The sequence below is a fragment of the Toxotes jaculatrix genome, chromosome 18 (genome assembly GCF_017976425.1).
Source record: "Toxotes jaculatrix isolate fToxJac2 chromosome 18, fToxJac2.pri, whole genome shotgun sequence".
NCBI classification, from domain to species: Eukaryota; Metazoa; Chordata; class Actinopteri; family Toxotidae; genus Toxotes; species Toxotes jaculatrix.
The window spans coordinates 4459135-4481818 of record NC_054411.1 but is presented as its reverse complement, the minus strand read 5'-3'; the positions used below and the strand labels follow the sequence as shown (position 1 = coordinate 4481818).

Here is a 22684-nt window from a genome sequence, read left to right as displayed (position 1 = left end):
ATCATTTTGGATGATGTTCCAACATGTTGCTGGTATATAAATGGATTTTGAGCGATAACTATTCAGCTGAGACTTCAAAGGCTTTAAGTAGTCAAGCAACAGTTGCTTCAAAGTGTTAGAGCCCAGATCATTACGCTTCATGTCCTCAATTCACTGCTGCTGCACCGAACACCCGAGTCCCCCCCCCCCCCCCTTCTCATATCCATATTAATCCCTCGTCTGATACCCTGATACTCTGATATCCGGGAGACAAAGAGACAGAGAGAGGGGCTGGGAAGAATGAGATCAGGACAGAGGCCGAGAGGAATGAAGCAAAGAGAGAGAGAGAGAGAGAGAGAGAGAGAGAAGGGGAGGGGGTTTCCCTGGGCACTGCCCGAGCCCTCTCTCACGTCAGCCGGGGCATTGAATGGCTGACGGCTGCATACCAAGCCCCCTTCTGGGTCTCAGTGTGTTCACGTCCCTGTTCCTGCCCAGCCAGGGCTAAATATATTTCCCCAGTTTGCAAATGTAGCACAAGTCCTGCAACCCGACCCCCAGCCAGCTCCAGCTCCCTTCCTCTACACAAGGTTCACGTTCCTCTGGGTTGTGGAGGTGGGGGTGTGGGTGCCTGCGTGTGTGTGTGTGAGAAGGGGTTGGAGGTTAAGAGTGTGCTCTCCTAGTTTCACACTTTTCTGTCTTTCTCTGCTATCATACACACACACCACACACACACACCACATTCACATACACTTACAAACACACACGCACATGTACACTTGTCACTTGTCAAACTAACGGGCAGATACTCACACTAGTTGCCGCTATCTGTCACACATACACACACACGCACACACACATATACACGTAACTCTGTCTGCGGACTCCGGCGTTGCCCCCTTGGTTTGCCGTGGTGTGGCGAGCGTGGCAAACGAGGCATGGAGAGGACTGAGAGGATTCAGAGGCCCGTCATGGTAAGAAGGATCTTGATAAATCCACAAGCTGTGCGCTTTTTGCTGCGTCTGCCTGCACGACAATCAGTGTATGTGCTTCTTTCCTCGTGTGTGTGCGGATTGAGTTTTGAAAGTTCAGCAGACACTTTTGCTCTGATATGTGATAGGAAAATATAACGTGGTGCCCGTGTCCTGATAGTGCTGTACCTCCTGGTCTGCGTCTTTCTGCGCTCCCCCTCCTCTGAATGCACCGTGCGATTCCATTTTGGGCCGGGCCACAGCTGCTGGAAAGGCACTGTGTTTTTAATTAGACTTCCAGTCCCACCGGTTGCCTCCACTGCTATGTCCCAGCACTGTGGCCATTTCAGGGGGGGCTTCTGTCACTGCTGTCCCCCTGTCCCAACCCGGCCTCGGCTGGATCTTGTGCTTTAGCAAGTAACAGTGTACAGAGCAAAGAGTTTGCAAGGCTGAGCGATGATTCAATATTATCATTTGACTTTCAGTGGAATTGTACCATGATGATAAGGGCAGCAACCAAGGAGTATTTTTATTATCCCATTTAACAAAAATGGAATTGGTCCATAAATTGAATTAAATAGGGACAAAAAAATGTTATGAAAGTTTCCCAGAGCCCAAGATGGTAACTTCAAATTTATTCTTCAGCCCAAGGATGTTAAGTTTACAGTGATATACAACCAGGAAAAAGCAGCAAGTCCTCACATTTTAGAGGCTAGAATAAGAACATTTGGCATTTTAGTTTGACAAATGGCCTAAACAATCGATCGATTACCGTAAATGTTGTTGATTAACTTCATGGTTATTGAGTGTTCAGCTTTAAGTTTTGTTGACAAAACAGATGCAGTTTACTGTCATAAAAAAACGGAAGAAAACCAGCAAATAATCACATCTAAGAAGCGAGAGTCACAAATGTTAAGTTATACTTAAGAATGAATGAATAGATTATCAAATTTTTTCTCTTTCATTTTCTGTTGATCAACAAATTGTTTCACCTCCATTTTATGTGTAAGTTTGCATGTATATGCAAACATCGCTTGGTGTTGAACCTTGGTACTTTTTGAGTACCGACCAAAATCTTCAGTAATGTTCTTGTGCTTGTGTTTACAGAACATTTAATTACTGTCGCAATGAAGAGGTTGGCATATATTTTGCTAAACGAAAAACACGTTAATATTCGTCACATTTGGTATTGTGCAGCAAACTGACCTTGTATTTTTCAGTGTATATTATTTTAAACCTGTTGGGATTTTATTCCCCAGAAAATAATGAAGAAACTCGCACTTGTTATTGGATTCCCTCTCTGCTTGTTTGCGAAAATGGGGATTTCTGGTGAGTTCAGTCATGACTCATCTTTCTGGTCATCTCCACACACCACATGTCGTGCACACACACACATTGTCCAGCTGGTTGCCATGACGCTGCTGTGACAGAGAAAAGGAATATGGCCATTTACAGCCACCGGCCATGAGCTTCAGACAGGAAATCTGTCCTTTGTGAAGCCTCAGTTTGTACATCTGCCTGTCTTGTGAGACACATTTTCCCTTTTCTTTCCCCTTTTGTTCCAGTTCTCTTTTTCCCGTACCCGTTTCACCGAGCTTATTTCACTCTGGATGTGATCTGAATATACAGTGGAGCTGAGGCTCAGCTGCTAATGCATTCAGGTTGACCCTCAGCTGTTTGAGATGAGACATTTTGTTCCTTTTCCTCTCTCTCTCTGAAATGTTTGGTTACTGGGGCCCTAGAAGACTTAAAGAGCAAAGCAAATAGGAAAAGGATATTTAATGTTCTCGCTTTTCCTTCTCTCCTTTTTTTTTTATTTTCACATCACCTGATAAGTATGAAGATATTTTTATCTGTTTAATTATCAGGGCAGGGGTTCGCAGTATGTGTTCGCTCTCAGATGGTAATCACTTCTTAGTCATACATTGTGAAGTCTGACAACACCTGCTGCGACGTTCCTGTTGTTTACGGCAGAAACAGATTAAAACGTTTGACCTCTGCTCTGTCGTGTAACATACGGAAGACGGCCGTGATCTTTTCTTCTGTTGTTAAAAATGTTAAAAAGGACAAATGAGCATTAAACTAGTACAATATTAATGCCAAATCAATACGAGCACAGTCTTTAGTAATCTTTGTGCAGATTCCAGTAGCAGATCTACTTTACTGCCTCTTTTTCCAGATTCCGTTTTTCTTGAAACCATTTACAGAAGATATTAGAAAAAACGATGTTAACTCATTCCTTTGCTGCAGGGGGACTGTTTTCAAACCTCATTATTCAAAGCACTTGTGTTTTGCCGTCCCACCCTCACTCCTTATTCCATTACACCCCTCCGGTCTGTTGCTCTCTTTCTTTTTTCACCTCCATTTATTTAATATCAATGCTAAGGAGGTGTAAATTCATCACGGTGGCAGCCACTCTGCAGAAAATGGAGGAGAAGCACAGGGGCCTCATTTTCACGATAATTACTGAGCCTTAACTCGTGCACCTTTTCCATGTTTTACTCCCTTTTTTCAACCTTTTGTGGGTTTTTTTGTTGTTTTGGTTTTTTTTTAACCTCCTGTGGTGTGCAGTTTGGATTTGACCAACTTAATATAGAAAAGTTTCATCATCATGATGTAGTTATTGCCATGTTATTCTCTAGTCTATTGACCAGACAGTGGCCTCGTGGCTGTGACACACACACAGTGATGAGGAAAATACTTCGTTGATCACCCGTTGAAAGGCTTTTATGCAATTTCCCCACCGCTGATTTCCCTTCAGGGTATTTTATTTACTATTGATTACTATATCGTCTTTCTGTCTCCTTCCTGATGCAGCTTCACTGGCTGCCTGTAATAAGCTGCAGAGACGGTTACTATGACACTGCTGGGGTCTCTAGTCTGGCACTGCCAATAGGAAAGCAGCTCCGCCATCAGGTGGCCTGTAGCTATTTTGAACAGGAGCTGTATGTGAAGTGAAGCAAGCAGCTAAATTAGAGACGCAACCCATTGACATGAGATGAGATGAGGAAGAAGAAGAGGAGGAGAGGGAGGGAGGGAAGGAAGGAAGGAAGGAAGGAGAGTGTTAGAAATGAAAAGGTGGAGTTAATTTGTTCAGATGCTCTCTCTGCCTGTCATCACGTTCTGTGGGGTTTGAGGGGAGACAGGGTGCAGAGAGGTTATTGATCACTTGCTATTTTGTCTCTCCGTTCATCCACGATCACTTTTTTTTATGAAGTATTGACTTTTGTGTCTGTGCTCATCTTTCCTAGTCTCTTCTTTTTACCCTGCCTCTCTCCTTTTTTTTTTCTTTTTTTTTTTTTAAATCTGGCCTTGTATGACGTGAATCAACTGTAAGAGTGACTCAGAGACACAAGCATTTGTCCATACACAAATACACACATGCACAGACACACACAGAGTCATTGCCCATCCCACCCACTCTCTATCACACACTCCATATTTTGCTGCATCACCAACCTGTTGCAGCAAGCGGGTTCGCCCCGAGTTGTTTCAGACGTCATTTCGGCTTCTTTTTTTTTTCTTTCTTTTTTTCTTAAAACATTCCCGTGGGTTCCCCATCAAGGTCGTTAACCTTCACTTAGTCTGCGCTCGGTGTTGGGATGCACCTGTATGGTTCAGAAGATGACTCAGAGCCGGTAAGTGGGGGCGGCTGTTACTGTCCTCATTAGATGCTGCATGCCACTCACAGGATCGTTCCTCCTGCTTGAGTGGGATGTGGGCGCACCGCTGTGAGCGTTTGAGTTTGAGTAAATGAAACAGGAAGTGGGAATGGTTTGTGAATGCCTGCGGACGCGAGGAGTAGCAAGCCATCGCCCTGGCAACAGGGAGTGTCTGCGTTTGCCGTGCTGTTGCCAAGTCACAGAGCGCCTCGATGTGACAGGTGGCGGAGCTAGAATCAACATTTGTGTTTGCCGTTTCATTTCAGATCGCACAGAGACACACGGATGGTAATCAAAGGCGTAGAGGAGCATTAATCACACATAAATGCACGTGCAAACACTGACAGTCACACTGATCCTTTAGTCTTTTACACATGATCAGTTTTTCTCTCTGGGCATATTTAGACCTTCGGGATCGACTCTAGGTGTTTGTTCTTTTCATAACAGTTCTCTTCACGTGTTCTTGATATAAGTTTGTGTCTGAGGAATGCCACCAGGGGCTTTTCTTCCCATTTATTTTGCCAGTACAATTTTGTGGTGTTTTCTTTTTGTTCAGTATGATCTGCAACAAACGCAGCACGTGTGAGCGGACACCAGGACAACTCAAGATTTCTTTTAATCTTTAAACAAGAAATACAAACAAATAAATAAATACAAAACAATTGAAACAACAGAAAGGTGGCTGCAGGAAACCAGAGTAGGGATGGGTGTCAAATCCCATGATTTGCAAAAGCACACCACCTACTTAGCATTACACTTCTGTTTTACAAGAAAAAAGAAGAAAATGATGCAGCAGAACCAGAGATATCATCTGTTTAATCCCACGCACTTCTTTTCCTCATCAAAACCTGGCACCGTCATTACCCACAACACAACTCGACCGCTCAGTGTTTGGTCAGTGATTCAGTTGTGTTTTGCTAGTAGCTGATACTGTAGCCTCGAGCCTCTAGCCTAAATCGGAGATCAGGAGCGGGCTATCGAGGGCCAACAGATTTGTTTTCATTTCCACACTTTTAGTCTTCAGCCGCAAACACTTGCAACACTTGTGCAGCAAGAAAAGGCTTCATAGTTGTTTTTTTTCCCACATTTGCAGTAATACTCCACAACATCTGTAAACAGACTTTGATGAGTATGATCAGTGGAGTTCCCCTTTACCTACCAGGCCACAAGGCCTAGAAACAACAACCAAGTAATTCTATACCTTTTTATTGCTGACTGAAATATGTTGATGGCCTTGAAATTGGCATCAGATACTCGGTCAGGTTCCTAAGGATTTCTGCTTTTAATTAAATCATATATTTCCTGATCTAAATCTGAAAACCTTTCAAATATTAGATTATATTTTTTTTTTTAGGAAAAATTTCTTCATTTGCCACTCATGTATTAAGCAGTTTGGCATATTTAATGATTCGGGGAAAAAAAGGGTTAAAACCTATTTATATTTCCAAAACGAAGGAATTTAAAAAAAGGTATTGTTTTGATATCAGAACAGAAATCAATGTGTCAAATTGGCACCAGTATTGAAATCGATTTCGAACAACGCCCAGCCCTACTCCGGAAATATTTGTGGTGCTCGCTGAGCGTATTGTCTGACTACACACACGTTCAGGGAATTTTTCATCATCATTACATATGGCGTATGTCATCATTGCGCATTCTCACCTCTATTTTAAAAGCCCACACCTAGTGACTCACTTCTTCTGCCTGGCACATTCAGCTGTCCGCATTCTTGTCAGCACCTCCTACAAAGCGCCAGGCAGCCTGTCAGTTCAAAAAAAAAAAAACAGTGAGAAGAGAACAAGTGGGATTGTTATATAAATTGAACACTCAAACACTTCAGAAGTTCTGGCTGCCTCCCTCACTGCAGCGCTCTGCTGAACTGAACAGTACAGTGGGCCGGCGCCGCAGGCTCACAGGAGGCTCTGGTTTTTATTGTGGTATGGGTGTCTGGATGAGGGTCAGCAGGAGAGAGTCAAGTTACCGTGCATGAGTGGTGGATGTGTTGGAAACTGTAGCCACTTCATGAGAAATTTATATCCCCGCTAATATTATAAACAGTCCTCAGGCCATTTTTTCTCTCCAGCTCTCTTTTTTGTCTCCACTTGACGCACCCACACGCTGAATCTGTTGTACCTGCGCAAAAAGATTTAACACCTCGGCCTCACCGTACCTGCAGTGGAAATGTCGACCTGTCGTTATGCATCCTCGCCACCTCAAATTACACAGAGTCAGCTTTCATGCAATATGAAGGCTAAAGCCCCTTTTGTGTTTATGTAGGTTACGCTACCCGAGACAGCCTTGACGTTTTGACCACAAACAAATTGCAAAGGCAGAGCCACGGCCTAAGTGAATTTGAAACAAGACAAAAAGGAATAGGAGAACGTTAGGAATACCTAAAGATGAACAAACAGGTTTTCAGTTAAGACAGCAGACATTTAAACACAAACCGAGACTGCAAGTGGACTACTCCTTTTTTTGTCCCCTCCAAGGCTTGATTCGTGGCTCCATTCGTGCACTTCTGTCCTTTCTTCGCTCCTCACCTTTACGTAATCTCAATGTGCATTTCAGGGCTCTGCAGACTCCTACACCAGCCGGCCGTCGGACTCAGACGTGTCCCTGGAGGAGGACCCCGAGGCTCTGAGGAAGGAGGCCGACAGACAGGCGCTCGCCACACTCGAGAAAGCAAAGGTCAGAGAACAACTGCTGCTGTTAGTGTTGGTTTAATGGACATTACTGTTGCATAATCTTCACATCAGTGTCTAGTGTTTTGTCCCTGGCAAACCTCTTCATCAGTGTCAAGTAGACACTGAGCTCGGCGTGAGGCCAGCATCCGTGTCTGATGTTTTTGGCAAGTTGCTGTCTGCTTACTAATAGCTTTCCTCTCCATCACTGCTTCAGACCAAACCAGTGGCGTTTGCTGTGCGGACAAATGTCGGATACAACCCCGGCCCCAGTGATGACGTTCCTGTGCAGGGCATGGCCATATCCTTTGAAGCCAAAGACTTCTTGCACATTAAAGAGGTTTGAATTTCCCATAAAATCAATTAAATTCTTACATGCAAAATACAATACACACTGAAAAACAGAGGTACAGGAGGAATGTACAGTGCATTTTTCACATAGTGAAAGAACAAACTGACGCATAGCTTTTATTTACAAATGTACATTGCGGTAAATGTAGTTTGGAATATAAATTTGTACCTTCTTAGTCTGAACTGAAGGTAGGCACCTTTAGTGGGAGTGAGCCGCAATAAGAGTAGCAGAGCAGGGACGATTGGGGACAATGAATAAAGAAATAAATAAAGAAATAAAAGGGGCTCTCTAATTTTCTTAATATTTCCTAATGATTTTGGTCACACGGGGTATATAATGGGGTATATAATTGTACTTTTGTAGGCAAAAATGTGAGGCATAAAAAAATTATCAAGAAAGTGTGGGCATAATGTACTTGGGAGGTGGCAAGCTTTTGTTCTCTGTGCTGTCTTATAGTGTAATTATAGTGCATAAATAGTGTAAGAAATTCTACTTTTAAGCTTTAATGACTTAAAAGCAGTAATCTCTAAATGACACAAGCCTCAGTGACATAAAATGCACTTATCAGCACCTGGAGAATATGTCATTTTTGTATGTTTTGTTGTGGCCGTGTTTCGGTGCCACATGCTGGAGGCACTGGCTGTCTGCTGTAATGGTGTATCACTGGTCACCCATGTCCGGTTGGTGTGTCCTGTATGCAGAAGTACAACAATGACTGGTGGATCGGGCGTCTGGTGAAGGAAGGCTGCGAGGTGGGCTTCATCCCCAGCCCGGTCAAACTGGAGAACACTCGTCTGCTGCAGGAGCAAAGGATGAGACAGAATCGACTCAGCTCGAGGTGACCGTGAACGCCGCCTCTGAATCTACAGTATCAGCAGCACAAACAGCAGCCCCACTTTTTCAAACTGGTCAAACCTGAGTCACCACTTCACCCACCAGGCAATGTAGAATGTCCTAAAATAGACAAAAGCGCAGCAGTGAGTCACTGTATTCCACTATGCGACTATTGCCTGTACATATATGTCTCTGTTGTCTCAGTTTTTTGTTTTAGAAAAAAAAATCTGGGAGCGTTTCTGTTTATTTTTTCTAATTCATTACTGTATTAAAAAATCAATACTACAGAAATCATGAGGGATGGATTTTAATATACAATTTGCAGTTCAAGCACTTCTGATATTGATTGTTTTCTTTTCTTAATCAGCAGCTCCCTCACACTTTTCAACATTTCTTTCCTCTTTGCTTTTTATAACTAGAAGGTCACAGCACCTTGTTTACTACATATTAAAATGATCAGTCTCCTCTAGCAGAAGGAAACCGAACCGTTGGCATAAATTATTGGTAAAATCAGTTTAAACAACAGTGTTATTCGTCTTGAGCACCATTCATCCAGTATTGTGAAGGCACTGTATCTTTCCTTCACCTTGTAATGATTTATGCCTGCTTTTGCCATTACAGTAAATCTGGAGGAAGCTCCAGTCTGGACGTTGCCACGGGAACCCGCAGGCCCACCCCACCTGGCACAGGTGAGGTCACAGGGTCTCCTCATCAAGTGGCAGAATAGGGACTGTGTGTGTGCATGTTTGTGTGGACGCTCGTGTACTCCTGGCAGAGAGAGAGAGAGAGAGAAGAGAGAGAGAGAGAGAGAGAGAGAGAGAGAGAGAGAGAGAGAGAGAGAGATGAAACAGGCATCTGATACTTAGATGAAGATGTTAATTGGCTAGTTAGTCAGGCGTGATGATGAATCACGGCGCGTCTCAGTGGCTCGCCGTGTGAAGTGAGAGAGGTCTTAGGAGGTCTGTCATTAGCACACAGGACGGGACTGAAATAGAGCCGAGAATGGACCGCACTCATTAAACTTGTATGTCTGGCTTGTGTGTTCATCGCCCGGGACGAGACAGAGCGGCTGTTCGATATCCAGAGAGACAGCAGGAGAGAGGGAAGTGCAAAAATAAACAACTCTGATTGACTTTAAGGGATTTTGTTAATCAAATAGAGTCACTGAGCTGATCCTGATACTTGTGTAAGAGAAACCACGTCTCTCTAACACAGCTAGTATATTCCAAGTGGCTGATCTGATTTAAAGTGAAAGGTTGACATTTTTTAGAAATTCACTTATACTCTGTCAGAAAAAAAACTGAAGTGTAAAACCGAATGTTTGCCATTTTACAGGAGGTTATATGCTGGACCGGTGCAGATCAGTGAGGTGGTTGGCAGGTTTTATTACCATTCAATAGAGCCAGACTCAAAGTTTCCCTTTGTTTCCAGTTTTTGTAAAACTGTAAGCTGTAAGCTAAATTAACCTGCCGCTGACTCCAGCTACATATTTACCATACGGTCATGAAAGTGGTATCCATCTTCTTATCTAAAATAAGCCAAAATCAGACACCTGCCAGCCTTGTCCACCCTCCCCAAACCAACCACACCTGCATCACCAACCACAATCCCGACACACACTTTACCCCCAGCCACAGCTTCCCTCTCAGCTTTGTTCCTTCTTTCCTGTCTCCCAGCCACTCCTTTACCCGGTTCTTTCACATCTACATAGTTTTTGTTGCTTTCCTGTCACACTCGCTTCACTTTCTCCTCTGCTGTTCACATTATTGTACCCCACACCTGTGCCTTGCTTCATGATTATCTAATGAGTTCTTTTTTAATCTCTTGTCAGTGTTATTTCCAGTTTAAATCATACCGTGTCGCCTTTTTCACTCTCAGTGCGTGCCATCTCTTGCAGTTTCCTCCATGTCTCTTTCCGGTTGCATCTCACATTCTTCCTTCTTTGTACTCTTCCCCTTTTGATTTTTCTCCTCTGTTATCTTCTCAACTCCTCATCCTCTTTCAACTTCGCCTTGTCTTGCTCTCTCCTCTGTGTCCTCCTCTTCTTCCTTTTCTGTTCTCCTCTTGTCCCCTCTCTCTGCGCCGCCCGCCCTCATGCCTCATCAGCTCACGTGGACATGTCCACTGTGGCCTTTGACGTTGACCCCCTCGACCTGGATGCTGAGGAGCCCCCTGAGTCCCAGGGTGACCCTCGCTCCTCCAAGGGCACGTCAGGCAGCGTAACATCCCCTCAGGCCAACATCCACCGACTGCCCTTCTTTAAGAAGGTAACATTAGGGGCCCAGGACACTTCGCTCACCTTGTCAGCCTCCCTCCTCTTACCTCCTGCATTTGCCCACCCCCCCTCCCAACTCTACCAAGATGTGGTCGGGTCTAATCTCTCCTTCCCCTCTCTATCTCTCACTAACTCACAACTGGACCGTCCCTGCACTTACTGTGGCTCCCGAATCTAACACTGGCCCCTCGGGCTCTGGGCATCATGGTTAGGCTGAGATATGTTTGGATGTTTGTTTCCGTGCCTGTCAGCTGGGAGAGGGCGTTAAACTAACTGATAGAGTCTGAAATGGCTGCTGCTGCATATCAGTCTGAATCTATTTTAAAATGAAACCGCAGCGGAGAACCCCCTACCCCACCCCCCCCAGTCCCCCAACCTCCCAGACCCCACCCCCTTCAATCCTAACTTGTTAATAACTAAATGTGCTCTTGTGTTTTGTGCTTTTTTTTGTCTCTTCTGGCTTTTGTGTGGAATGATACTGTAGGTGGCCCAGCTAAACAGAAACAGAAATCGGTGAGTGTGGTTCATTTTCAAGACTAACCTCTAACCTTTCAACTCTGTCTCCTCATCCTCTGTTGTCTTACGTTTTCCTTCTTGTGGTATCTTGTGGTGGAGAGAAATCGGTCCGCAGAATATTTTACACTACCTATTCATGCTTCCACGGACACATTAAAACAAAAATATTCACAGGATTATTTGTGAATCGCGATGACGCCTCTGTCATTTCCCCAGAGCTTGTATCACAGCTGTCAGTGTGCAGATGCAGGTGCAGATCCATCCCAGACCCTGTTAGTCAGAGTGTAACAGTAATACATCCTGACACGCTTTCATTTCCATTTGTGACGGCTGGTTTGAGTGACAGTAGCCTGCAATCAGCTGGTTTTTTTATGCTTTTCAGCACAATTTGAATCACACGTTCAGGACTAAAACTGCAGAGCAAAGGACACAGACATGGACACAGTCTTTATTCCACTTGTCATAAAAGCAATATGTCAATATCAGTATGTTAAAGGTACTTCCTGAGGTATTCAAAATTACCTGCTAAAGTCCATTCACGTTCATCCCATTGAGACATTTTTTTAGTATTTGCCTGGAGCTAAGTAAGTTGTAAATCTATTTTAGAAACTTTAATCATTCATTTAAGGCAAACAGGGCAATTGCTTGTAATATGATTGTGTAGATGGACAATAAACTGTAGTACAGAATTAACATCCAGCGCTATATTATGTACACCCTCCTCCCTGTTACTCACCGCTCTAAATTGTGTACAGTGCTCATGTTATTCAAGACCAATGAGCACTATTGTTACGTTCAGTGCTCCAGCTCTGACCCCTCAGAGACAAGAGCCATTTGGAAACTTTTAAAATATGTATTTTTAGCCTCTGTGAATACAAATGAGGTGAAATGAGCTTCCGTTGCTCTGCTTTATGTAATGTAATGTAGTGGACCAGGGCACTCCAGCGCTATATTCTGCCTGAAGAGCTGCACAGCACATACAGAGGAGGGGGGTGTGTGTGCTTGGAATACAGATTCAAAAAGGGAAAAAAAAAAAAGAAAAGAAAAAACATCCAATTTCACTGTTGTCAAAGGATATAGGACGTTCCTGTTTTTATCCCAGTCTCAGTGAAAAACAGTTGGTTTCTAAAGAGGACAGATGCTTATGGAGTCCTTATGGATGAATCATTCCTTTCATGATTCATAATGTACACATGAGCCTAAAGTTCATGTGCTGCCATATGGATCGTGTTGGTGCGTGGGTGTTTTGTATAAGTCTCCGTGTCAGTTATAGGTTCCTCCATTTTTTTTTGTGTGTATGGATTAAGGAAAGCCACAGGCTACAGTCCTGTTTTATATTCAGTTTTTTTTTTGTTTTTTTTTTAATACCAAGAACTATACGTGCAGATTTTGATTATTCAAAACAGCAGGATAACGCGGTGAAGAAAATAAATAATGCCAAAATCCAGGTGAAAATCAGATTTTAAATATGCCATTTCGAGAGTTCATCGTTAAATAAAGCAATGGCAGAGAAAACTCTAGAAAAAGTTGTATTTATTTTAAGATTTCTTGCCTAAACGGGGAAAATTTGGGATTAAGGAATTTCTCAAAGAAAAACAAAAAGTCGAAGCACAATTGTAGAAAGTGCATAACACATCACACTGCAACAATTACTGGCAGAAACGTGACGATTTTCGCCCCTGAAGTGCTGATGCACAAAGAGAAGAGTGTGAAGTATGACGTTTGTGTTAGAGCAGCAGCACAGTCACAAGAGCTCTCCTGACACCCTGGCGTCTGGTTTAATTATGGACGCTTTAATTATGTGAGACTGCAGAATAAGAAATAGAAGCGAGTGCTCTGAGTGAGAAATTGATCCCTGCCTCCGAACGTTCATAGGCAGTCAATAAAACTCATGGACTCCGGCGTCTGAAACTCACCATCCATCAATCTGACCGCTCAGAGAGGTGGAGGAGGCCTAAGGGGTGGGGATGGAGCTGTTGTGTTCAGTTAATGTTGATTTATGAGTGTAACTGTGACTGTAGATCTATGTGAGCTTCTTTTTTTGTTTGTTTTTTTTTTGGAGCTGTGTGAGTGTACGTTCAAACACAACACGATAACGTCACTAACTGCGATGCTGGTGCTGTCTTTTCCCCGCTCAGATGGAGCACGTCCCCCCGTATGACGTGGTTCCCTCCATGAGACCCATCATCCTAGTCGGGCCGTCACTCAAAGGCTACGAGGTGAGGGAGAAAAATTAGCAACAAGCTTTTGTTTTATGCGTAATTTCACTCCCATTGTATGTTGTCTTACGCCTGGTGTTTCATCTCTAGGTGACAGACATGATGCAGAAAGCGCTCTTTGACTTTCTGAAACACAAGTTTGAGGGCAGGTAAGAACGAGGTTCCTTGGCGATGGTGTCCACTCTGGTTTAAAAGTGTTTCTCTTTGTTGTCCCAGTAACAGCATGGTGTCACTGTTTCAGGATATCCATCACACGGGTGACAGCGGACATCTCCCTGGCCAAACGCTCAGTCCTCAACAACCCCAGCAAACACACCATCATTGAGCGCTCCAGTACCCGCTCCAGCCTGGGTAAGACAACATGTTTCAGTTCCATTCACGCAAGTGACATGAGTTAGACTCAGTGTAAAGAATATTATAGTGGAGATAAGGGAACTGGAAGACATTTCTGCTCATCATGTCACACGTCTCTGAACATTCATTGAATTCTCTTCCACACCGTGTTTCATATGTATATTGCTTTGAGTGTGCTTCTTTACAGATGGATAATTGATTCTTAACTTATTTCCCAAAACAGCAGGTTGTATTGTATTATTTATCAAACAGGCAAACAGAGTGTGTTTGGTGGGGACAGTTTTCACCTGCAGATTAATGCACACTTGTTGTTCCAGTGAGTATTCATAGCAGCAGCATGTTTGAATATGGAACTCACTCAAAATAAAAACCCCAGTGGCCATGTTCATCCTATCAAAGGAACATGTCATTCAGTGTGACAGTGTAGCTCCTTTTTTTTTCTTTTTTCTCAGACATTGACTGCAAAGACAGTGCTGCTAGTGGGAAACATTGATTGTTGGTTTAAGGCTTTTTATGGGATTTTTTTTGACAATAAGAAAAAAAACAGAGAATATCATCAGATCAGTTCTTTAACGTCCTTTTATTGGCGGCAGCAATTTTAACACATTTCACAAACACAAAGATTCACATTTAACAACAAAAATACCTGTAAAACTGGATATGAGCAGTAACAATATGTTTTCGCAGCACTGTGGGAGGTGAGACATCGAAAAAAAAAATTTTATTTTAAAAAATTTACACATATATTTTTATATTAAAAAATATATGTGTGTGTATTTTGTAATTTGGACCGCCTCAGCTAAAAGACTGAGCATCACCATATGGCTATGGTTGGGTGTGGCCAGAAATGTGTTTTGTTGTACCTGTAGCTACAACCCAACAATGACACATATGACAGCAGTAAAGTGAGAAAGCAAAAACAAATTTTTCCATTTTCTTTAAGTTCTTGTTCCTGATTTCATTTCTACAATTTGTATGTGATGAATCCGAGGACGACTTGGAATTTGGGAAACTGGCTCTGCTGTGAAATTTACTACAAGCTGACATAGTGTAGATCCGAGTCAGAGGCGATAAAGATGGACAGAGCGTGTGCTTTAGGCATCATTGTACTTCATCCAATGACCTGAAAAGTGTCAAGTTGTTCCCTGTTATACCCACTCTCACTGCCTGAGTCTGATCTGGCCTCCTCTCTCCTCTCTTCATCCTGTCTTTTCTGCCCTTTACCCATCCTCCCCCTTTCTCCCCCACCACCCATCTTCTTCCTCCACTCTCTTTTGATTCAGACGTACTGGGTACGTATGCTCTCCTTCCAACCAAACAATGAAGCCTCTCCCCTTCTTCCCTCCCCTTTTCTTCTCACCATATTCATCATCTGCTCATACATTGTTTGTCTGCCTGTCTGCTTGCCTGTCAGTTTCTCTGTTCCTCATACTTCTGTGTGACAGCCTGTAGTCTCTAACAAAAAGAAAAGAATTACAGAACCAAAGCGGGAACAGATCCGTGGGAGGGCAGCAGGGCGGCCGGTAGCTGCTCTGCATCCATGAGCTTGAATGAGCAGAGAGGAAGCGAGTACTTTCCATACCGTTCTATGCGGTCACCTACAGTGCTAGCCCTGTACTGTATGTGCGCAATCAAACCCAAGGATAGCCTCTATAGAAGCTGGACATTGCCTCATAAACTCTAGTCTAGTCATGGCTGGGGAGCAAATCTGAATTTGCAAAAGTCCAAGTCCTTGTCAAGGTTAATGGAAATCTTTCCTGCTATTTCTTCATATGAGCAAAGGTTCACGTTTATTATCACTCTGTGGAGGTCCTCTTTTTTTGCCTCCAGTTTTAATTCTCTGTTCTTCAGCCCTCTGGAGGCTGCTGAAATGTGTGCAGGCCCTGTCTCTCTGCAGATTGCCTTGCCCCTGTTATCTCTCTGCTGCTGGGTTGGCAGCACGCACACCTCGGAGGCACTGAGGTTTGAACAGACAGGCGAGGAACACTCTGGTTTTCAGTTTTAATCTCTGTCCTCACACGTCAGCAGACTGATAAAATGAGGGAACTGTGCTTGAAATTCTTAATAACGAGCTCATATAGGCTGTTGTTGAGGAACAATGAAAACAAAACGCCCAAGCAGTCCACAAACTTGAATGGTTCACCTGATAGAATAATTACTGCTGTGCCTACTAGTGCTAACAAAAACTAACGTTCCACTTCATTTCTTTGAGGAGGGTGTTTTTTTTGTTTTTTTCTGTTTTATTTACATGGTGAAAAAATTGTGCCCTTATTATTAGTTACTCCAAGTGCCACAGGCATCTCATTCTTAAGTGCCTCCTTCCTCTTCGCAACTTTGAAATACAAAAGACGAGAAGCACATAAGGATATCCTAAATGTCAGGAGGTGGCAACAGAATGAGGATGCTGCAGTGCTCCATTTAGCTGTGCATAAATGGAACTTTGACCGTGATCCGATCTAATTCATATGCTTGGAAGTGTTTTGTTTTTTTTCTAAAACTTTGACATGCATGTTTTAGTACTAACATGTCGGTTACGTACTTGTGCACAAAGTAAAGGAAATATGGCTGATATACGGTGCTGTGTCTCATAATTGTTTCACTGTCCTGTTGTATTTACGTCTCTTGTCTGTTTCCCGGGCCTTCAGCGGAGGTACAGAGTGAGATTGAGCGTATCTTTGAACTGGCCCGCACTCTCCAGCTGGTCGCTCTGGATGCCGACACAATCAACCACCCCTCTCAGCTGGCTAAGACCTCCCTCGCTCCCATCATTGTCTATATCAAAATAGCCTCACCTAAGGTATGGCAACAGGTGGCCTCAGAGGTGCACTGTGGAGTTTTCTTGGTATTAAAAACGTTTGCCGTTTGCTTCAGTGTTCCTTACCAACACTCAAGTGTTTCCTCGACACAAAACAGATGTGTTCATCTGTACATTTCGATCTTCATAAAAATCTTTAAATCACTTTAAATCACAACGTTTTGTTGTTGCTATATTTGTTGGTGCATTACTGCCACCAACTGTCAAGCAGTGGAATAGTGTAAAAGCAACTGCATGACGTGACTCGCACCATCCGTGTCCTTGTGCTAAGCATGCTACAAACAAAACATGGACCCACTTGTAAAATTTTGCTAGTCAAAAAGTCCACAGGGCTACCTTCTCTTTTTTTTTTTCTTTTAATCGTGATAAAATTAAGACAGAATGTAACTGTGCAGAAACTGTGGACGTGTGCATTAACATGAATAAATGTTGTTTCAGTAGACACAGTGCTGTTGTCTCTCTGCAGGTCCTCCAGAGACTCATCAAATCTAGGGGGAAGTCCCAGGCTAAACACCTAAATGTGCAGATGGTGGCAGCAGACAAGTTGGCTCAGTGCCCACCTGTGAGTTTTGCTTTGTAAACCTCTGTTTCTAAAAGAACTTAAGATCAGTTCCTGTAATTTGGGTGAAAAGAAGAGGAAGAATAATTCATTTTGTTTCCGTGAAACCGACAAATAGTTTCTTTATTTTCACGCAGGAGTTGTTTGACATCATTTTGGACGAGAACCAGCTGGAGGACGCGTGTGAGCACTTGGCTGACTACCTGGAGGCCTACTGGAAGGCGACACACCCCCCCAGCAGCAACCCTCCCAACCCTCTGCTCAACCGCACCATGGCCACGGCGGCCCTGGCCGCCTCCCCTGAGCCCGTCTCCAACCTGCAGGTACAGGTTCTCACCTCCCTGCGCAGAAATATAGATCTGTGGCCTGACATGGACGGTGCTGTGGCCAGTGAGGGAAAAGAGGAAGAACACGCTCTCTGAAGTTCAGCAGAGAGAGAGAGGGGGGACTCCGGCAACTCAACCTCAACCCAAACCCCGCAGCCTGCTGTCTTTACCCTGAAGGAGGGGTGCTTTTAAAACCCTGTATATAGAAACACAACACAGATGCACATTCACGCCAACACACCTATGCAAGAATGGACACACAAACGAGCCACTTTCCCCACACATGAACAGCTAGTTTAACAACACCTACGAGTAACATGACGTAGTCTTTATCTTATCAGGTCAGCGTTTCTTTCCCTGCACTGTTAAAACTGTGAGAGCAGCTCAACTCAAACCACGCTGGACTTAAAGAATAACCAATAAGGCACCTCTGCCCCCGGGGGCTCCCTCCATTTCACTGTAATCAAGAGTAAAATGATATCTGCTGCCCCCTCCCTGCCCTCTTTAGCTCTGTGGCCTCCTTTCTCCAGCCCTTTTGCTTCTCTCGGAGGCTGAATCCAGTTTGCTGTCCTCCTCCGTGTTGCCATGGTACCGCCCCTGAAAACAGCAAGTCATGTCCACCTCTTCAAACAGAAACGCTTAGTTTGGTGGAGGCTGTTGCTAACACTCTGTCCAGTTTGATCTGTTCTCGTTTTCTAATCATTTTAACAGCAAAATACTAATCGGATCTATCACGATTCCCAAGTTATTGCTGGCTGCTCTTCAGTTATGATGAGTTCCATACTGTCAAAGATATTTAAGTCTTTAACATTATGGCAACGACGTGACAATTATTGCACCAAATGGCTGAAAACATCTCCAACCATTTTTCTTATAGTGGCAAAAAAAAAAAAAATCTAACAGATTCATTTCTATTTTATCATTTACATAAAATGATTAAATACATTGAGCTCTGTCTGTCAGCATAAACATCACAGTTAAATTAATCACGCAATCACTCGGTAGTCATAGTGACGTTTCTGCTTTTTGTTCTGCCATGAGGTCAGTCAGCCAGCAGGTGGCATTGCTGTAGTGACACATATAAGAGTAACTGCTTGAGAGTGTTTTAGTTTGCAGGTTGGTATCCTGATCTTAAAACGCGGTGGAACTAATCTGTTTGAATAATTGTGTAATAACTGTATGTGTTTGTGTTTTAGCTCTGTGCATGTTTTGAGAATAAGCAGATGTGTGTGTGCACATACTTGGAATGTGTGTGTGTGTGTGTGTTAGATTAGATTGATGATCAAGATTCTTGAACACTAATGCCTTTAATATCACAGGTTCTTCAGCTGGAACATTTAAGTCTATGGTATTGTGGTTACTTGAAGAAGTCCTGTGTTGTTTACCCTGCCTGCTAATCCTGCTGACTAACGACTGACAGTTGGGTTTTGCTCTGCTGTTTGTGTCTCTGCATGGTTTTCATGTGGCATGGCTGTGGCTGGCTGCAGGGGCCGTACCTGGTGCACGGTGAGCAGAAGCGGGAGGGGCCTCTGACAGAGTGCGGCGGGAGCGGCACTCTTCATGACTATCAGACAGACCTGGGAGGAAAGCCTCAACAGCAACAGCAGCAGCAGCAGACGTACCTGCGCTCCTCTCGTGGTCAGCTACGAGGGGGGAGCGGGCGAGGCCTCTCACGGCAAGACACCTTCGACTCCGAGACCCAGGGCAGCCGGGACTCTGCCTACACCGAGGCCGGCGACTCCTGCATGGACATTGAGACTGACCCCTATGAAGAGCCCGAGCCCTACCGAGGGGGCGGGGGCAGCCGCCTCCACCTGGCACAGCATCACGGCAGACAGGCGTCTTGGGAAGACGAAGGTGCCGAGCCGGACCAGGAGAACCTGAACCACCCTCCGATGCCGAGCCAGATGCAGCCGCATGGACGTGCCAAGCTGAGGGAGCGTTACTGCCAGGACCCTGTGGACACGGGGGCCAACATGAGCCGCAACAAGAATCAGGACGACTGGGGGAGGGACGTCTACATCCGTTGAACACGCATCATACCACAGAGGCGAGCAAGCTCCGGGACAGACTGAGGACGGAGGGAGGGGGGAAGGTTCAGATCTTGGGTTCTGAAGGAAATGAAGTGTGGGTTTGGGGCCATGCCAGTCAGGCTAACAAATTAATCTGTTTACATCCCAGTACAATGTAAAGAAATACATCAACTGCCAGATGCCACTCTCATCAACTTCTTCTTGCAATTCAATTTATTTATGTTTAGAAAAATAATATTGGTCTGTTTTTTTTGTTTCTTATGTTAATACTGCATGAATATCATGGATTTCTATACTGACAGCACGAGGACAGTAATCGTTACGATTGTGAATCTATGATTGTGACTCAATCTCTCCTTCAGTTGTAGAGTGTGAAGGCTGGTAGAGCTGTAGTCTGTCATGTCTGTCCTCTGCAGTCTTAAACAGGGTCTAAAGTCACCGTCCCCGTGTATGTACAGTGTCAGGGTTCTTCTTTACCTTAATCTCACTCTGTGCTTTTGGATTTTGGGGTTTCCTCCCGCAGTGAGATCCAGAGGTTATGAGTCACTCACCTCCACTTTCTGATCACCCAGACCTTAAAAAGCTGGTGGAGAAGCTGCCATATTTTAACACGAAAATTTATTCTTTGTTGCTACACTCATGTCAGCTTGATAACAACAAAGAGTACAGTCCAAAGACGTTTTCTTCTTCCCTGACCTGGTTCAGCCACTGTACCCGGCTGTGCACGTCTGACCCAGTCCTCCCGTCTCTGTTTTCCCCTTCTTCGTGGGTGCTGAGGGCGCCTGCAGTATTCACTTGTTCTCTGGTTTTCTGATGTGGTGCAGATTCAAAGCAGCACTGCAGTTGTAGTTGTGTGAATGAAGTGTCCTGCCTTAGTCACTCCCACCCTAAAACACCCTTAATTCAAGAAAACTCCAATCACAAGTGCCGGAATGTCTCACCAAGCCATGTCCACCACTGCCAAGGTGGGATGTCTTAACTCTTGTTACACTTGTTTTCATACCATATCTGTGTCTCTTTGTGTCCCGCGGCTACTCCGCAGTGTAGCCCACGCCGTCGCTCCAGCGCGTCGCTCATCTCGTTTTCTTTGCACCAGCTTCGTCGTCTGTTTTTTCAGGGCTAATGGTTATATAAAAAGTACTTGTGTGTGGTTAATCACTCCCAACTTCCACCCAAACAGCTAGCTTGTCAGATATTAAATACCACTCTCTTCTTATTCTTGATTTCTGACTGAATTAGTGTTGTTTTTTCCTGTGGACATTTGCAAAAAGTTTTTTTTTTTTTTTTTTTTTTTTTTAAATCTTCAATTCTTGTGAGGTAGTGAGAGGAGTATCAAGTGGGGTGGTGGGGGGGTAGGATCAGCTCTGGTCTTTACTCAGTTATCTATAATGGAAAATCCATGAATGTCTTTGGTGGGCTGCTTCGGCCCGCCCGTCTTCAGTTGACTAAATAAATATTAAATAAATAATGATCAGTAAATAATGTTATTGTTGCGTTATCGCAATTGTTAAAAAATATGAGATAACATGTATCATTGGTGCCTGATTGTAGCTACATTTTGCTTTTTCTGCCTTTCATTTTTAATCTGTGGATAAATTCGTATTTTAATTAAAAATTTAACCAGAAAAGTGCCATCGTGTCACTTAATTTATACGCTAAGATGAAATTATCAAAGATGCAAAACCTGTACGTGCATGTGTACACTTTGATATTTATCAGTGGTGTTGTCTTTTATGTCTCTCAGGGCATACCAAGAGATTTAAGTTCACTAGACGCCGGAGGAGTACAGTGCAGTAAGCTTTTCTTTCTTCTTCTGGAGCTCAAAATACATCTTCTTCATTCACCGGTATTTTGAGAAGGGCACAACAAAAGGTGATTGTGTAATGATGTTGTTTTGTTTAATATAACCACCCTGCCTGTAGAACCTGTCCAGTCAAGGTGTTTGATGGGTGTAAACCTGCAAAACACTAACACAGATTCTCAAAAAACTCTTCAGAAGAACTTTTGTCACCTTGTTTCCTCATATATGTCAACAGGAATTTATAACTCCAAAACATTCCTCTAAGGAGGAAATGTTTTCTTATTTCCAAGGAAGAAATGTGATAAGTAAAAGACTGAAGTTACAGTGCAGCTGATTCCAGGATGTGGTTTTTATGTCTCGCAGTCAGTGTCGCTTCATCATTTGCAGCTGGCTGATAAACTGCAGCAGTGGAGGAGTCATAAACGAGACTGTGGTTTTCGACCTGACACCCGAACGTGAGCCTTACATCAGTGAGTCATTTCACAGAGACAACAGCAGAAGTGGCAAAAGCTTGTTGTGTTGAAGTTACTTTAATAGCAAAGTTCCCATAAACCTGAGTTTATGAGACCAGATAAACTCTGCATCCTTAAATAAAAGTGTAAATTTACTACAGAAGTATTATCAATAAAATGTACTTGAAGAATCAAAAGTGCTCATTATGCAGAATGACCCCTTTCAGGGTGTTGTATTGGTAGATATATTACACTATTGAGTTATTATTACAGATGCGTTAACATGTGGGCAGCATATTATTGTTATACCTGGAGCTAATTTAAACCACTTTATATACTGTTGGGCAGTTTAGTCCATAACAAATCCTCATATTTTGGATTCTGATCACACATCTTGTAAATGAAATCTTAATCTGTGAAGTAGCTAGAAACTGAAGTATATCTAGTGGAGTAAAAAGTACTATATTTCCCTATTGGTGGAGTAGAAGTAGAAAGTAGTAGCATATAATAAAGTTAATAAAGTGACTGAGGCTGTGTGACACTGTGGCTGGGAAAGGACCCTAACATGGTGAAAAGCAGGTCAAAGGTCAGAGGATCTACAGAGAAAATGAATATGTATATATTTTCTGAACATTATGTGAATCTCCTGAATTTTATCATGTTGAATCGTATGAGTTGGAGCAAGTTAAGAGGTCAGAAAGAGAAAGGTCATTACTATTATTATTATTATTATTGTTATTGTTATTGTTGTTGTTGTTGTTCTTGTTATTATTATAGTGTAGTGGGTAAATACTTAGAAAATCGACTGTTTAATGGAAACTCCGGTGGATTCCTTCAAACGTCCACTTTTGCTTTCTG

The 22684-nt window shown here is 43.4% G+C and overlaps 1 protein-coding gene across 6 annotated transcripts in view; it reads left to right on the top strand.

Annotated features, from left to right (window-relative positions):
• Positions 1 to 21194, top strand: part of cacnb1 (calcium channel, voltage-dependent, beta 1 subunit) — a 31889-nt gene extending 10695 nt beyond the window's left edge. The window contains exons 1-14 of one of the 6 annotated variants that reach the window (XM_041062543.1): positions 655 to 950; positions 7178 to 7297; positions 7508 to 7630; positions 8344 to 8480; positions 9098 to 9165; positions 10583 to 10743; positions 13406 to 13486; positions 13577 to 13635; positions 13728 to 13837; positions 15124 to 15132; positions 16486 to 16637; positions 17122 to 17217; positions 17352 to 17537; positions 19028 to 21194. In XM_041062543.1, coding sequence (XP_040918477.1) covers positions 915 to 950; positions 7178 to 7297; positions 7508 to 7630; positions 8344 to 8480; positions 9098 to 9165; positions 10583 to 10743; positions 13406 to 13486; positions 13577 to 13635; positions 13728 to 13837; positions 15124 to 15132; positions 16486 to 16637; positions 17122 to 17217; positions 17352 to 17537; positions 19028 to 19570 — 1881 coding nt within the window. In that variant the 5' untranslated portion in view covers positions 655 to 914 and the 3' untranslated portion in view covers positions 19571 to 21194. Of the gene's footprint in view, positions 1 to 654; positions 951 to 7177; positions 7298 to 7507; positions 7631 to 8343; positions 8481 to 9097; positions 9166 to 10582; positions 10744 to 11235; positions 11265 to 13405; positions 13487 to 13576; positions 13636 to 13727; positions 13838 to 15123; positions 15133 to 16485; positions 16638 to 17121; positions 17218 to 17351; positions 18985 to 19027 lie in introns of those variants that run through there. The other 5 variants (XM_041062541.1, XM_041062539.1, XM_041062542.1 and 2 more) reach the window with 5 other exon arrangements.
• The last annotated feature ends 1490 nt before the right edge of the window (positions 21195 to 22684 follow it).